The 16,431-nt window shown below is 36.0% G+C and overlaps 1 protein-coding gene across 3 annotated transcripts in view; it reads right to left on the minus strand.

The window, feature by feature from the left end:
* The window catches only part of FAM172A (family with sequence similarity 172 member A), a 301,851-nt gene that overhangs the window by 136,500 nt on the left and 148,920 nt on the right, over positions 1 to 16,431 (minus strand). For all 3 annotated transcript variants that reach the window (XM_004586200.3, XM_004586201.2, XM_058656305.1), the window contains one exon: positions 14,659 to 14,778. In XM_004586200.3, coding sequence (XP_004586257.1) covers positions 14,659 to 14,778 — 120 coding nt within the window. The remainder of the gene's footprint in view (positions 1 to 14,658; positions 14,779 to 16,431) is intronic.

The following is a 16,431-nucleotide window of genomic DNA, read 5'->3' on the forward strand; positions in this document are numbered from 1 at the left end:
AATACTGAAATACACGTTTCTGATTTGGTGCATGGAAGAAGTTGATCTTACATATTACAACTTATAGAGGGAAGAATTCTGACTGAATTATGGGGCATAGAGTATGGTAAGCTTGAGTGTGTGTTTATACCTATCTGGAATTGTTTCAGGTCAATGGTATTTGAGGTGGTTGTTCAGTCTCATACAGTGTTTCAATGGATCTTCTGTAGCAGCATACACTTGCTGGTTGTTCGTAGTCGACGGTTCTCCCACACAGTTAACCAAAAGCGATTCCCAGCATCTGAATTAGCTTGTTTGATCATGGTTTGCTGTGAAACATCTAGACTCTTCTGACTTCTGAGGTAAAAGAGCCTTTTCTCCACTCTGGAGATTATTTTCTATCCAGCAGAAGTATAAGATATATACACTCACTCATTCTGATATGCAGATTTATCCACCAGAGACAAGTAAATTATGCAAGATGATGTACATTCCATTTTAGTTGGGAAAAATGTTCGAACAGTGTATGACTCCACTCGGAGAATCGAGTTGAGACATACTGAACAAAAGTTGCACATGAAGTTAGCGCTTTCACAGACTGATTTTAGCTTTGAAGAGCTGTTTTCAAGTTCATAAACAGGCTTTCTATTTTAATACTTTTATATGCCATCCTCACTGGTATTTTCAAAAATCCCTCCAATTACCAAGTTTATATTGAACCTTCCAAAAACAATTACTATTTTATGAAATACATTTTCATAATTTTATGGAGTATACAACAATGGTTAAAAATTTTGGACATTCTAGCTAATCTCCAATTACAGATAAAACTTTTTTTTAAATCATATGCAATACATATGAGGTTATTATTCTCTAATTGCTATTCTCTAATTGCAAATTCTCTATTTGTACATCCTTGCTGGATAAATTTTATGTAACTCATATGGTATACCTCAATAATGGTACAGTTTTTACAGGGCACTTTAAAAAATAGCAGGTGACTAACAACCTGGCATGATTGTTGTCTTCATATAATAAGCATTTAATTCACTCTAGGCTTAATTTTAAAGTAAAAATGTCAGCATCTCCAAAGAAAAGAAATGTATCTGAGATTTGAGTACCAAATTGTGCAAAACCGATCTAGTAAATGATTTCTATGGATAAAGAACTGAACCATGTCAATAGCATCAGTGACCGAAACGACTGATGCCATGCTTTCATGCGAAATTTAATTTCTGTACTTTATATTCAGAAACAGTGACCTGTTTAACAAAAGTGAAGCAGCACATATGAAAATATCCTGATTTGTAGTAGGTGTTACTAAATATGCTTTCTAAAATCATTAAGGAATTGTCGTAGCACAGTTTAATTACCAACAGCACAATAATCAAATTCAGTCATGACACATTTCTTAAATCTTTGCCAAAATTAACCTCCCTATAAATTCACGTGGGCCTTGATGAAGCAGCCAGCTAATCTGAGGACAGCCCTGTATCTTGAGAGCACCCTATGTTTGTCTTACCAGTTCTTCAATAAGTATGTAGGAAATAGGCTGGAGGTAATGGGCACTTTCTTGCTAATTAGCTGTGTAGGTAAATAAGTTCTTTGACAGTTAACATAAATGTTGATTTAAGAATCAGACAGTAAGAGGACTAAACTGCAAAACATTCATTGCTCAATTCCTCACAGATTTGAACACTTAATCCTTACACTTAGGTTTCCAATCAATGTCCCCAAATAACATGCTACTTCTGTAAGAGTTATGATGTGTGATTTATTTTACTAATAACTTACATATAGCTGCTTAATCATTTTCCTATATGACAAGTTTTTACGCTTCACATTAACATTACTAATAATGATGGATGGCAGCAGACAAGTCATTGCGGACCACTGTCTCCCTAGTGAAACAAGTAAGACTTACTATCTTAAACATAAAGCAATGCATGTCTCACTGCAACTAAGACATCTAGAAAGTCAGTAAAGACAAAGGGCAACCTATTGCAAATCACAGCACATTTCCGTTCATGCCTAGGTTTCAGAGATCATCTTGAAAAGGAATCAAGCTGGAATCCAGATACCCCGGTTTTAAAAACAAAAACGGCACAAGCAGCATTTACTTCTGCAATGTTCTTTAACACTGCTTTCAAAAATATAATCTAGTCTACAATGAACTTAAACTGCAGAGACATCCAAATTAGGAGGAAAAGAAGTGATACTTATCTTTGCAAAAAGGGGCCTATATTCAAAGGAACATCTGAATAAAACTGAGACATCTGCAGTAAAGTTTTACCTTCTCCCTAGAATGTTTGAGATGAACTCAGTGTAACACTGTCTTCCAAGAAAAGACAAAGTGATCAATGCAAGAACACATCAGGCTGCCTTGGACAGGCCAATCAATGCAAGAAAGAACCTTGCCCAGGGCCTTATGCAAATAGAAGCACGTCCTGCAATCTAGGGAGGGAACATGCGCAATAGATCAATTGAATCTAAAAATCCTCACAGCTCTATCAGCTTCAGACAGTAACTATGTACTGACGAACATCTCACACTTCCTGTGAATTCTTAAAATGCTTTTTTTTTTTTAAGCTAAAAACTCTACTTGGGATCTGGAGGGCAGTAAAGAAGAGCAAAACATTATGGAAGAAACATTCAGCATTGCTCTTAAGTCTGTGCAAATGAAATTCTGATTTCTTACAATTTCTTGGCATTGCTGAATTTTGCTGACATTTCAGAAGGTTAAGTTTTAACTATGTTTGTATTCTTCAACATGAAATAAAAATCCAAAAAAAGCTCCTACTGTCTCAGGTGGTTCTTGAACAAAGATTCAAATGAAAATGTTATAGGGGAAATAATTAAAGTTGTATAATTACCGTCATCATTTGCAGACTAAACACTCATCCTGTCACCAAAGATTACTCTCTGTATGGTTAACCTGTTGGTACAGAAACAGGTTTTCTTTGAAAGTTAATGTGTGCATCTCCAAATCCACTCAGATCTGATCAGAATGTATAATAACCTCAAGACCTAGTTAGTACACAAAGTTAGTATACCAGGCTCTATCCCTGTCAAATGGTCTTGAAGGGAAGTCAGGCAGCTGATAAGCCTAAATCAAAAATGCCGCATAATCAAGGTCTTCAAGGGAACACTTGAGTGAGCAGAAAATTATCCTCTAAATATTTGTATTGTTATTTCTTAACCAACTATCTCACCACGAGAGTTCAGATTTAGAAAAGCTTATCATAGGCTGCAAAAAAGTCAAAATAGTATTTTAAATAGGAGTTATAATGCCAACAGCTATCATAAAGATTACTAAGGAAAAAGAAATCTTCATAAATATATATTAGGACATATGCCTTAATTGTTTGTACTTTGGAATTTTAAATTTGAAAATTTAGCTGTAGATGCTTTTCAATCAAGTATACAGCAAATGTTTCCAATATTAAAAATAAATTATGTGACTCTTGCTCTAGCTATGAATTATAACCAGTATGGATTTTCTTCGGCAAAACACTATATAAAATAGGAATATCAGTTATCCATTATATTCATAAAATGCACTATTTGAATCTGATACAGCTATTGGAAGGATAAAGGCATCTTAAGACGCTTGTTTATTTAGTTTTTTGAAAAAATAAAAACTACATAGGATCAACAAGGCTCACTTTTCATATTTCTAGTACTTTCTTACATTGGCAAGATTTTAAGCTGCAGCTTATTCTAGTAAGATTCTTTTTTCCTAAAGCTTAACTAAATATATCATTCATTTGTTTGATCCTCTTTACTTAGACCTCATAGCAATTTACTATTTTACATAAGGAAAGTCTAAAGATGAACAAATGAAAATGACAGAGTAGTCCTTCATAGCTTTTCAAGTAGTAGATCTCTGATGAAGTGCTTATAGCACATTAGGAAGGCGTAAAGTACCAGGTCAATGATAAGGACTTAAATATTTCTTTTTCTAATTTAAATTCCAAATACAAAAACTTTGAATAGTCTATATTCAAAGTGTAATAAAAATTTCAATTTACACTAAGTAAACACAAAGAACTAAGCAACTACAATTTCATTTGTCTGTTGCAGTATTTAAATAAAATTTACCCGGTATGTAAGAAAAATGCAGAAAACACAATTTTAGAGTATTATCAATTAACAAGTGATATGTGCTAACACTGCAGTAGATACCAAATAAGGAAGTTTTATTTTCCCTGATATAAAAAGTATAATATGTTTCTTACTTTTAAAAGCATCTTTTAAATTTGAAATGCAGGCATTAGATATGTTGCTCAATTTGCCAAAGATTTTTTTACTTTACAAATACGAGGGTAGAAGTTTAACTGGAGAGAATCGTTATAATTAATTAAAAATACCCTAATTTATTAGAAATTTACTTTATCCCTTTAAAAAATACTAGAAGGAAGAGCCGGCATGGTGGTTCAACAGGATAATCCTCCACCTTGCAGTACCAGCATAAAAAATGTATGCTGGTTCCAGGCCCAGTTGTTCCATTACCTATCTAGCCCCGGCAGGTGCTATGTAATAGAGCTATTACTCAAAGGCATAAATCATAGACATGGATAAAATGAAGGAGAAAATGCCAACAGCGAAGACTGCTGTAGTGACACTCTAAAGGTCCACTCAGCTTTGTTACAATGGGAAGACAGCTGTCTGTTTCCAGCCTGGGATGAGTTGCAAGAAGAGCCAACCAGGGCCTTGACCATAGGAAACTAACTTGCATTCTAGATCTTCAAAACTGTTTTTATCTTTCCAGAAAAACTAACTTTACAAAACATACCAAAGACATACTCAAAATTTAAACATAAATGATATGAGACTATGCTATTTCAAGCTTTCCATAACTTCTTATCCCTTCAACAGTTTGAGTAACCAAGAATTGATTAAAATGGAAATCCCAAGTTGAGCAAGCAAGAAAAGAAATGCAGTACAGAACGCAAACCAAATCACAGTGTCACTCAATAGAGAAACGTAGAACTGAATCCTGAAATGCCTATATCATCATTATGGTTTACATGTTTTACTTTTTGCTCTTCACAGGTTCCTAACAACAAGGAAAACAAATAAAAGCCCAACCATAAATATTTCCCATTTTTCAAAATGGAAAATATGCTTCTTTTCTGTAAAATAATGGGCGATAATATTACTTCATAAAATTTTCAAGGGAATTGAATGAATAAAATATACAAATTGCTTAGAACACTATGCTTGGTAAACAGTCTATTACTTAAACATAATAAATGCCAATAATGTATATGAAGATGTTTCTGTGGTCCAATTGACAATGCGCCCATAAATATTAGTTTCACTTTAAAACAATCATTTCAAGCTACTCTTGACTTTGTCATGTGAGGCCCCTCTGTATGGCCCAAAACTTACAGAGCTTCTTATTATGACAGCAATGGTGAGAGGATTGTAACTCAGCAATCAAATATGAAAAGTTTCTGCTTTGCGAATCTATTGTAAGACATCAGAGAAAGCACAATGCGAAAGTTTATAATATACTACAGATATCTAATATTTACACATAATACATCTAATGCTTGAATATAGTTTCAAAAGTACAAACTTTAAGCAAAACTACAAATATGAAGTTGTTCCTGTAATAGCAGTAGGAACTTTGATTGAACTTCAATGGTATTGGAATGAAGATTTTTTTTGACATAGTAAATTGTGCAGTAATAAATAAAAGCGATACAAAGAACAGGGATCTCAAATCACTCCGTTAGTAAGATTTACAAAACATCATTTTATAGAGGAAGTGAAGATTTCTTTGTTATTAGTAGTGAGACATTTGTTAACTTTTAGGGATCATCATTTATAACTAAGGAACATTCCTTTATGTTCCAAGAGTGAGGTATTTCTACTGTTTTAGGACAAAGTTGAAAGTTTTTGTCTTTCTGCAAAGGGCCACTCTTTCAGAAAGACATACATCAGACTTTTCTTCTAATCCAGATGTCTGCTCAATGTAATAAAGGCATTTTGAGGTTACATGGCAGATGTTAGATAAGTACTATTTATTTGTGACATTAGGTTTAAAAAAGTCATATTATGATCATATCCCTTTGACTCAATGATAGAATTGTAAGATACTGAGTAAAAATTTTTATTTGTATTTTCATTCTTTAACAAGGTTCTTGATGTGAAAATTTCAAATAATGTATGGAAAACTAACAGAAAATCTAAACACACTAATTTTATGGACCTTTTCTTTGTGACTTCCCAAATACCTATGTTGAAACTCAGGTCCTAATGAGATGTTGTGAGAAGGAGGGATTTCCAGTAGTTAATTAGGTTTAGATGAGGTCTTGAGGGTGGAGCCTCCATGACAGAATTTAGTGACGTTGGAAGGAAAGAAATTAGAACCTTCTCTCTGCCACAGGAAACTACAATAAGAAGACCTGCAAACCAATGAGAGGGCCTTTCAGAGAACTTGAACATGCTGAAATCCTGATCCAGGACTTCTGAGCCTCTAGAATCGTAAAGATCGAAATTTGCTCATTGAATCATTCAGTGTATAGCATTTTTATCACAATAACGAAAATCGACTAAGATGGAAATTGGTATTGATAAGGAGGGTGCTTATAGTAACAAATATCTAAATGTGTGAAAGCAGCTTTGAAATTGAGCTTTGGGTGTAGGCTCGAAGTTTCTGAAGTGCATGCTAGAAAACACCCATACTGTCAAAAAGAAAGTTTTGAGAACTCAGAAAAGAAGGAAGTTATACCTCTTCAGATAATATATGTAAAATATTAATTAAAAAAATCATGTACAGGTATAGGTAGGCTTATAGATATTGAAAGCAATTCTGATGGAGTCTCACATAGAAATGAGGAAGGTGTTACTAAATAATAGAGAAAAGGCGATCTTTGAGGTAATGTGGGAAGGAAACTGGCTGAATTATTTGTACTACAGTGTCTTGTGAAAGACAGAATTTGCGAGCAATGAAAATGGACATTTAGTTATTCTGACCTCATCAGGCCCACCACCTAGGGTTTAATATGGCAGATGGCCTCCAGTAGAAGATCCCTGCCTACAAGAGGCAAGGCATGGGCCATGAGCAGAGAGCTCAGACACGAACAGCAACCCAACATCTGTGGTTGACGCTGCCATTTGAGTCAGTCTGGAGGTCAGGGGATTGAATTATAAAGGAATATGCTCTAGCCTTTAGATCTCATGGGTTTTTTTGGGTGCTAATTTTAGTCTTCCTCAGGAACCATCACCTCTTCTTTTTCTATTTCTCCTTTTTCAGATGGAACTTTGCTATGGTATGCTACGCCTCATCCACCATCATATTTGTGAAGCATATAACTTGTTTGCTCTCAGAGGTTCACACCTGGAGAAAAATTTCGCCTCACTCCTATCTGTGTTAGATGATATGCAGATAAGATTGCGGGAGGCAGGCATTTGGCAAAGTGATTAAGATGTTGCTTGGGATGCACATATCTCACAGTGGAGTGCTTGGGTCTGAATTCTGGCTCCACTCCCAATTACTTGCTGATACACACCTTGGAAAGCAGCAGGTAATGATTCAAGCAGTTGGGTCCCTGCCACCCACGTGGGGGATTTGGACTGAGTTCCTGGCTCCCAGCTGTAGCCTGGCCCAGCTCCAGTTGTTGTTGAGATTTGGAAAGTGAAACAATGATTGGAATATCTTGCTCTGTCTTTTAAATAAACGAATAGATAAGATGGTGTGCTTTAGAATGAAAGCTGGAACAAGTTAAAACCATTGGGACTATCAGGATGGAAGGAAGGTATTTTGCATTATAAGGACAAGAATTGTTGGGGAAAAATATGTACATTTTTGTGTGTCTCCAAAATCCAATAGAGACACTAATTCCCAGTGTGATGGCATTAGGAATTAGGGCTTTTGGAGGCAGAGTATAAATAGTTTCAGATGAGGTCATACAACTTGAGACCCCATGGTGACAGTAACCAGCTTTTTCTTTCTCTTTCTCTCCCAGGTGAACATATAGGGAGACTACGACTGCCTACAGCACAGAATAGAGTTGTCACCAAAGCCTAGATCCATGACCAACGGCTGGGTCTTACACTTCCCAGCCTCCAGACTGTGAGAAATGAATGCTTGCCATTTCAGTACATCTACAGCAATTTTACTACAATGGCCGAAAATGACTAAAACAACTAATAGTATTTAAGCAGGCAAACTAATTTCTGGAGGAAATGAAAATTAACATATAAAACCGAAAAGTCAGATACACAGAGAGTGAGACAGAGGAAGATCTTCTGTCCAATGATTCACATCCCAAGTGGTTGCAATGGCCGGAGCTGAGCCAATCCGAAGCCAGGGGCCAGAAGCCTCCTCCAGGGCTCCCGTGCGGATGCAGGATCCAAGGCTTTGGGCTGTCCTCAACTGCTAGGCTATAGCACCAGACCAAAATTTTTAATTTTGGTCTCTTGTCCATTTTCTTCTCACTATTCTGTAACTCATGTACACATGTTTAGGCCCCACTTTCTTCATACTGATTCAAGGGAATATTAGCTGAGATCTAGTCCTGATGGCTTACTTATACATGTGTATAAATCTAGGAATAGCAACTCCATGTAATGCTATATAAATATAACTTCTAACACACTTATATTTCTAGACAGGTGAGGACGCATGATAGAAAATGATCCAAACTGTGGATTTTTGTTTATGCTTTGTTTATTAAAGAACTCTGAAGTGAATTCAAGCAAGAGATAATTATGAATTGGGATAATGAATACAAGACTGAGGCTGAACATAATTACTGAAATGGAAAACTACCCACAGCTCTTGGTTTCTAGGAGACAAAGGCAAAATACACGATAGTTTTCATTTTCTTACAAAAAGAACACATTTGCTCAACATCAGAAACAAATTTTTCTTGTACTTAAAATCTGAGGCAAAAGCACTCTATGAGTCTGTATATAGTGATCTCTTGCCTATTACCTTATTTCACAATTAACTTACCAGATTCATTTGTTTTTCTTTAAATACATTTTCAGTTCCGATTATAACCTTCCTGGGGGCAGGAATTATATGTTTTCATATTTTCCTACAGTTGATGCAGAATGGGCATGTTCAATTGAATAAATGAATACATAATGGTAATTTTCCAAATCATTTCTTGTCTAGAGGATACACTATTCCAATACTAACTCCAAGAAACAGTATTAACAAAGTAAAACACATGTGGTTGTGGGTAGATGTATTACAATCTAAAATTCTTTCAATGAAACAATACTGTCAACACCTGTAAGAGAACATATGAGGCGAAAAACAATTAACACACACGCAGTTAGGAAGAGTCTCCAATTACACTAGTCCAGAAGAGTAACACTTTGTTACTCAGCCAGAAGTAGGTTCTGGGTTTTAGGTCCACACTATGGTCACATGGACCAGAAGAGAAGGAAAATGATGGGAAAATTATTTCCTTTACCGCTACAGAAACCTGACAATCAAGCATGAGCCCAGGGACTGAAATGACCTCAGAAAGACATCTAGTCTACGCCATCCTCACTGAAGCACATAACTGCTCTCCTGTCTTGGTCCATCACTCCACCGTCTTGCTGATTTTTATCAGGCCTACTATCATGACCTTTTTTTTCTCCTCAAGAAAAGATTCTACTGTGAAATCCCAAGCAATGATAAAAGTTTAAAAATTTAAAAGGACTTATTTCTTTAAAGCAGAGACTGAGAGATACATGTGCTCTTGTGCATGTGCGTACACACACACACACACACACACACATTTCATTTGTTGATTCGCTCCCCAAATGGTCACAACCATCAGGGCTGGGCCAAATCAAAGCCAGGAGCCAGGAACTCCATCCAAGTCTCTCACATAGGTGGCATGGCCCCAAGTTCCCGGATTATCTTTTGCTGATTCCCCAGACCCATCAGCAGGCAGAACATATGGAACTCAAACCAATACTCCCATATAGAGTGCTTGGTGCCTTATTTTACTGTGTCACAATGCTAGCCAGAGCGTTATACTTTACTTTGTTAGTGCTTCTCCCAGTGCTGGATTCTGTTTCACTCATCCATAAGGGAGTGAATTGGGGTAGAGAGGGAGATAAGAAGCATATTTAGACCATGTACTACATACTATTATCCCAACTGTTATCCACTGCCTTGGTTTTTTGTTCCTTGCAGCCAATTAACCTTATGATTCAAACCTAAGCTTATCATACTGAATAGCTATCAACTTAGTGATAGCTCACCTGCCATTGCCTCTAAAGGCAACCTTCTGCACTCTAAAAGTGTGACCTTTGTCCTGATGTAGCTTTGTTTTCGTTTCCTGAAGATTCTGCTTACCACAGATCCTGTATGCTTTGAATGTTAGTCTACTTGATTCCCCTGAGTTAATCTGAATAAAGTATTTAATAAAGGTTACACTCTAAAATAGAAGTTAAATGCTGATTACTGAAAACAAAAAGTTAACTGCTTTCACTACTTTTAGTTCCATCCCATTTTCTCTTCAGTGCAAATGCAAACCACACTCCACGCAATTTTACAAGCTCCACTGGGAATCGAGTGAGGTTGAGTGTCTTCACACAGCTATATCCAAAGAGGAGTCCTCTAGCAGTTGCTGAAGGGGCAGCTTAGGCTGCCTGGAGGCCACGGAGCCCAGCGTGCAACAATGGCAGGAAAATAAGAGTTCCCTTCATTCCTTAATTCACATGCAAGTGAGGTGCCAATCAAGTGCTGACAAGCATGGAGAAACCAAAATCAAAAGTGGATAGAGATTCATTTTCAAAAGGAGCCGTTTTCACACATTTTTAAGTGATATTTTTAATGGTGGTGAGGAATATACCACTAACAACACAGAGAAGGAAACAAAAGTATTAAAAATACAAGTATTATATCATTTCAGATGAATTCAATAAATTAGTAAAATACGTTTACTGAAACTAATTCAAGGGATCTTCAAAATATTTATGGAAAATGTTATTGTGAAAAAACTATATACAGACTTCAAAAATATTTTTTGCACAAAAATAAACATGTCTTAATTCCACTATTTCTGTTGAACTTATTGAAGTCTCATCATATGCTTTATTAAAAACATGTACTCATTTTGATTAAGGCAAGAAATGGAATGCAAATTGATATTTATATAGAGCAATGCGAACAGGAACGGTTAGGTCAACTAGGAGGGGTACTGGACATTGGCCTAGAAAATCAGCTCATTTCTAAATTAGACAGATATTATAAATTAATTAATTTTGCTACACTCATCATCATCTGGAAAGCTAAGCACTCTGAACTGGTTAACAATGGACACATCAGTCACTTCATCAAAGTAGCCAGAAAGAAGATGAGAAGGTCAAAAGCTACATTGCTTTCAAGTGACAGTTAATTTTTTTAACTGAGTTTAAAAGTTTTACAAATTAGCTTTTGGTTGGAAAATGAAGCAAAAGCAAGCTGTATTATGTGTAGATATCTTTTCAAATGAGGTTGCCACGTTCAAAGCATGACGACTAATTTTACCAAATGCAAAAGCATGTTCATTCTTGGGACATGAATTTAGGGCCTTGTAAGTGAAAGTCTAACAACGAACTTCACAGACTGGCATCACTCTAAACATACAGTATAAATAACACACACACACGTATACATGCATGTATGTATATTACTTTCTTTTTTATTTTCAAGAACTTAACATCAATTCATGAGATACATACTTGTTTCCTTTTATATTGAAGGATTAATAGCTAGACTCAGTACCTGAACTGTCTTATCAAGACTGATTTTGAAAAGTTAAAACTGGAAAATCATGAGAGAGGAGAAAATGGGGATGCAGATAGGGTAGGATCTCAGATCTTAAAAATAATAACTATCAAAACATACAAGCTCTACAATTATTTAGTAATATAAAAATAATTGACCCTCAGGTGTTCCGTCAGTGGCATCTTAAATTGTAACTATACACAGTCTTAAGTCAGTAAGTGCCAACATTTCATCACTGGTTGCACCTTGTCCTGCTATCACATAATATGCACCACAAGCAATTGCAATTACTTGCCATACAGTTTACATTTTTTGGTGATCTTTCTTGAAATTCATGGTCCAAAGAACAACGTAAGCATGTATTACAAAGGCAGCAACAATTATTAAGCATTCAAACACGATGCTGCAATTTCAGACTGTTCCCAAAGGTGTGTGTGTATGTGTGTGTGTAGAATCTTTGCTTGGGAGTAAAATTTTATGACAATTAGAAAATGGAAATCTTATTGGAATACAAGAAATTTAATACCCACAGTGTACAATGCAATTCTAAGACAACAAGAAGAAAAAAGCCTAAACCATAATTGAAGAATTAAGTACCGTTTATCATCATAATTCCTTTTTTGGTAAAGTTAATTTTAAAATTTTTAAGCCATGTAAAGTGATTTTATGTCTTATCCTATCTAAAAATCCTGAGAGAATAAATATTTGTCAATATTGTAAACACCATGACTTTTCCCTTAAGAACAGTCAGTATTGGGAAAAATTACTCCATTTTAGGTAAAAAGCAAAAGGGTTAAAAGCATCTCAATGTTTGTTGTTTCTTTGACAATGCTATCTTTCAAAAAAGATTTTGAAATAGAAACATAGTGTGCTCAAACATATTAATAAAATTTGTCAAAAGGTTAATGTAAAATTCACCAGTGCACAATGTGATTTGTTTACGAGAGGAATCCATTTCATCAGGAGGGGAGCCACTTCTTCCTCTGCTGCCACCATCTGTATGGCTCTCCACTGCATGCCCCTATCAAAATTATTTCACAAAAAGTGGCAAATAGAGGAGGTTGAGATAATCGCCATTAACATTTTAAGAGGGAAACAAGGTACATTACATTAGATGGACTCCTCAGCCCTGGCGCTGCCTGACAGATCTGTGATGTGCCAGTGGTTATATTCTATTCCTCCTCCCATGCATGTGCCTCCTGCGGAGACAGCAGGCTACAGAAGCTGACCCTCACTGAGACCATCTTGTCTCTCTGACAAAGCTCCTTTTTAATTTCTTACTTACTGGTTACTTCCTGTGATGGAGAAAAACTTTAGCTCAGCTTGTGATAATTTCACAGGCCCTGAGGACTCTGACCCTAATAGCCTCAAGGTCAGAAGTCAAGTCTTGTTCTGAAACATCTGTGTGCTTTATATTAAAGTGGAACAAAAGTGGAGAAATATCCACCAGTGTGTGACAAGGAGGACAGGCAAAATACGAGTGACACACTGGTCATCTGTTAACTCTGGCATCCTAAGTTCATCAGAGAAACTGTCCAAAACACACTTACATTCCATAGTTGGTGTACAAAAGGTTTTTACAAGCTGTGTTAAAGCACACACACACACACAGAGGAGGAGGTATATTTTATAGAAATCTCACTAGTCTTATAAAGGATTTCAGACATTTTAAACCACAAAACACACCAAGAATTTTCATGTTTGAAGTCTAACAGCTTAAAACAAACAGTAAAATAAGCTGTACCTACAACATCATTGCATATCTATATCTATATCTATATCCATATATACTATACAGTTCAGTCTACCGAGGTTGAAGGGAGAAATCTGAAAAACAACATTAAGATTTTTAAACAGTACATCTTTTAGTGCGTTTAAAGAACTATCAAGATATCCATTGTATATATTTCTAAATTAATTAAATTAGCAGAGTTAAAAGTACTTGCTTCAAGACTAGACTCAATTTCAAAAGTCAACAATTCAACTTCTTTATTGTTCTTAAGCTAGCATAAGCACTGAAGAGTTCAGTTGAAGTATTCTCAGGTGTCAAGTGTCAGCACTAGTTTTATGTCTAAATCATACGAGTAAGCAATAAGGTGTAGCGAGGTTGAAAATGCCACCGAAATATATTTAAGTTCCATGACAAAGAGAAATACACACCAAAGCCCAGAAACACAATCAATGCTATGCCTGTTTTTAACATTCACTTTGATCTATAAAGACTTAAAATTATCAGATGCACTTTTAACAAATTAGTTACTTTATTAAAGCATGATACTTTCATGTGATATAGGGGTTATGGACATGGAAACACAAATTTTTCATCAGTGCCCATTAACATGGATTACACCACACTCACTAGACTGGTACAAGATTGTGATACTCGTGATACTGCATGCAAGCCAGACAAAATTCAAACATTGTCGTATTATGTTCTATCATGTACACATAATCTTAACTCCCAGAATCAGATTATTTTTGAAACTGAATGATCTAATGACCAGGCAATGTATTCTATTCAGAAGCACAGTAATGGCAGATTTCTGGCATTTAAAACTAATTATATAAATTTTGATCAAATAATACTACTCATTGTGGAGGAAAGTCTATTAAAATTATCAAAACATTTTAACACAGTCAAAGGGTCTCTTGAAATTGTAAATACTGACAGCATAAACTTCAACGGTGTTTGCATAAAACAGGAAACAAAAAACGGAGGCTATAATGTAGAAATCAGATGTAACATGTAAATAAAGAACAGAAAGCCTTCTGATTGAAAACCTCTGTCACTATCAAATAAATGTCATAAAATTAGTTCCTTGAAATATCTCATTTTCTTTTTTAGTAAAACAGTAACACCAAAAGAAAAAAAATGGCTAAGATGGAACAGAGGGAACAAATGTGCAAGGAGACCAGGAATTAAAAAGGGTTAAAAGTCCACTTACCAGTTCAACAAAAGCAAGTCCTCCATAGCTGTGAGCAACAAAAAACACATTCTCAGCTGCGGACTGGGATATGAAATGGTCCCAAACATAGATGGCATGTTCTTCAGGAGACCCATTTTCCTAGAAGTAAAGCAAATACATTATAGAATGTATTTAATTATTATCATAGTACTCAGTAATTAAATTAAATTTTAGAATCACTGATTCACTCTCCATTCTGGACTTCCAAAAGGTTGGCAGGGACCCCTGCACCCAGGCCACGTCCTGCAGCTTTCCCCGGGTACATGCTAGCAGGCAGCTGGATCTGTAGAGGAGGTGTTGAGACTCCAACGGATTCTGAGACATAGGATTTGGGCATCCCAAGCACAGGCTTTACCCCTTCAAGCTGCTTGTTAGTTATTATACAAATGAGCTATTATCTCCTCAAGACTTTGTTTTCCTTGTCACTCTCAAGGCCAAGTAATGTCTACTAACACCATTTTTGTACACTGTTCATTACTTTATTGAATGATCTGTATTGTTAACTACTTGTTAATTATCAAATTCTTTTTTTTTTAAAGATTTTTTTTAAAGATTTATTCATTTTATTATAGCCAGATATACACAGAGGAGGAGAGACAGAGAGGAAGATCTTCCATCCGATGATTCACTCCCCAAGTGAGCCGCAACGGGCTGGTGCGTGCCGATCCGAAGCTGGGAACCTGGAACCTCTTCCGGGTCTCCCACGCGGGTGCAGGGTCCCAATGCATTGGGCTGTCCTCAACTGCTTTCCCAGGCCACAAGCAGGGAGCTGGATGGGAAGTGGAGCTGCCGGGATTAGAACCGGCGCCCATATGGGATCCTGGGGCTTCCAAGGCGAGGACCTCAACCGCTAGGCCATTCCGCCGGGCCCTAATTATCAAATTCTTGAAGCTAAGAGCTGTGTCTTCCTGTTCACTAATTTTTGGCATAATGAATGAATAATAAAAATACAATAATTATCTTCAGGTTGGTTACTTATAATCTGTTAGTCATATACTAAAATACAAAGATACTTTATAAGACACTTATTACCAACATAACTATGAAATTACTCACACTTAAGGTATGTGTGTGTGTAATGAATCAAAAGTAAATGGAAGGAAATCCCTTGAGGGACTTGAGGCTGTTCAACACTTTTTTTTGAATAGTTTTATTCAAAAATACTGTCTAACAAAACAGATAATAAAGGACATAAACCCTAGCTCCAAAAGCCAAAATAACTTTCATGTATGACTACTTCCCGAGGCTCTCACAAAGGTGCTTGCCCTGTGTCAACTTAGAGTGTGTAAGAGAGCTGCATCTCCAACATCTTAGGGTTTAACAGTCTGTCACACACGTTTAGCCTTTTGTAACAACTAAGCCTTGGAATTAACAAACTTTCAGTAGTTTTCAATACATGTTTTTACATTACATTGCTAATACCCAAATTCCGTAGAGGAAGTGATAGTAAGTCAGGGTAAATTTTTGTCAGCCCAGAGACCCTCTCTCTGCCAAAATTACTATATATTTATAAACCATAATCCAGAGAATTCACACAAGTATTACCAGCAGTGCATTTTGAAACTAAACAGATTTCAATAGGAAAGACTTTCTAATATGCCTCAATTACAGAAATGCAAGCAAACAAAATCTGCTCCACAGGTGTCACCTTGAATTTCGGATCAGAGTACAATCAGTACTGGGTGACTTGACTCAGGCTGGATGATCTTAAACATGTAAATAAACGAAGCGCATGAAAAGACAAGAAGTTAC

Source organism: Ochotona princeps, chromosome 28 (genome assembly GCF_030435755.1).
Source record: "Ochotona princeps isolate mOchPri1 chromosome 28, mOchPri1.hap1, whole genome shotgun sequence".
NCBI classification, from domain to species: domain Eukaryota; kingdom Metazoa; phylum Chordata; class Mammalia; order Lagomorpha; family Ochotonidae; genus Ochotona; species Ochotona princeps.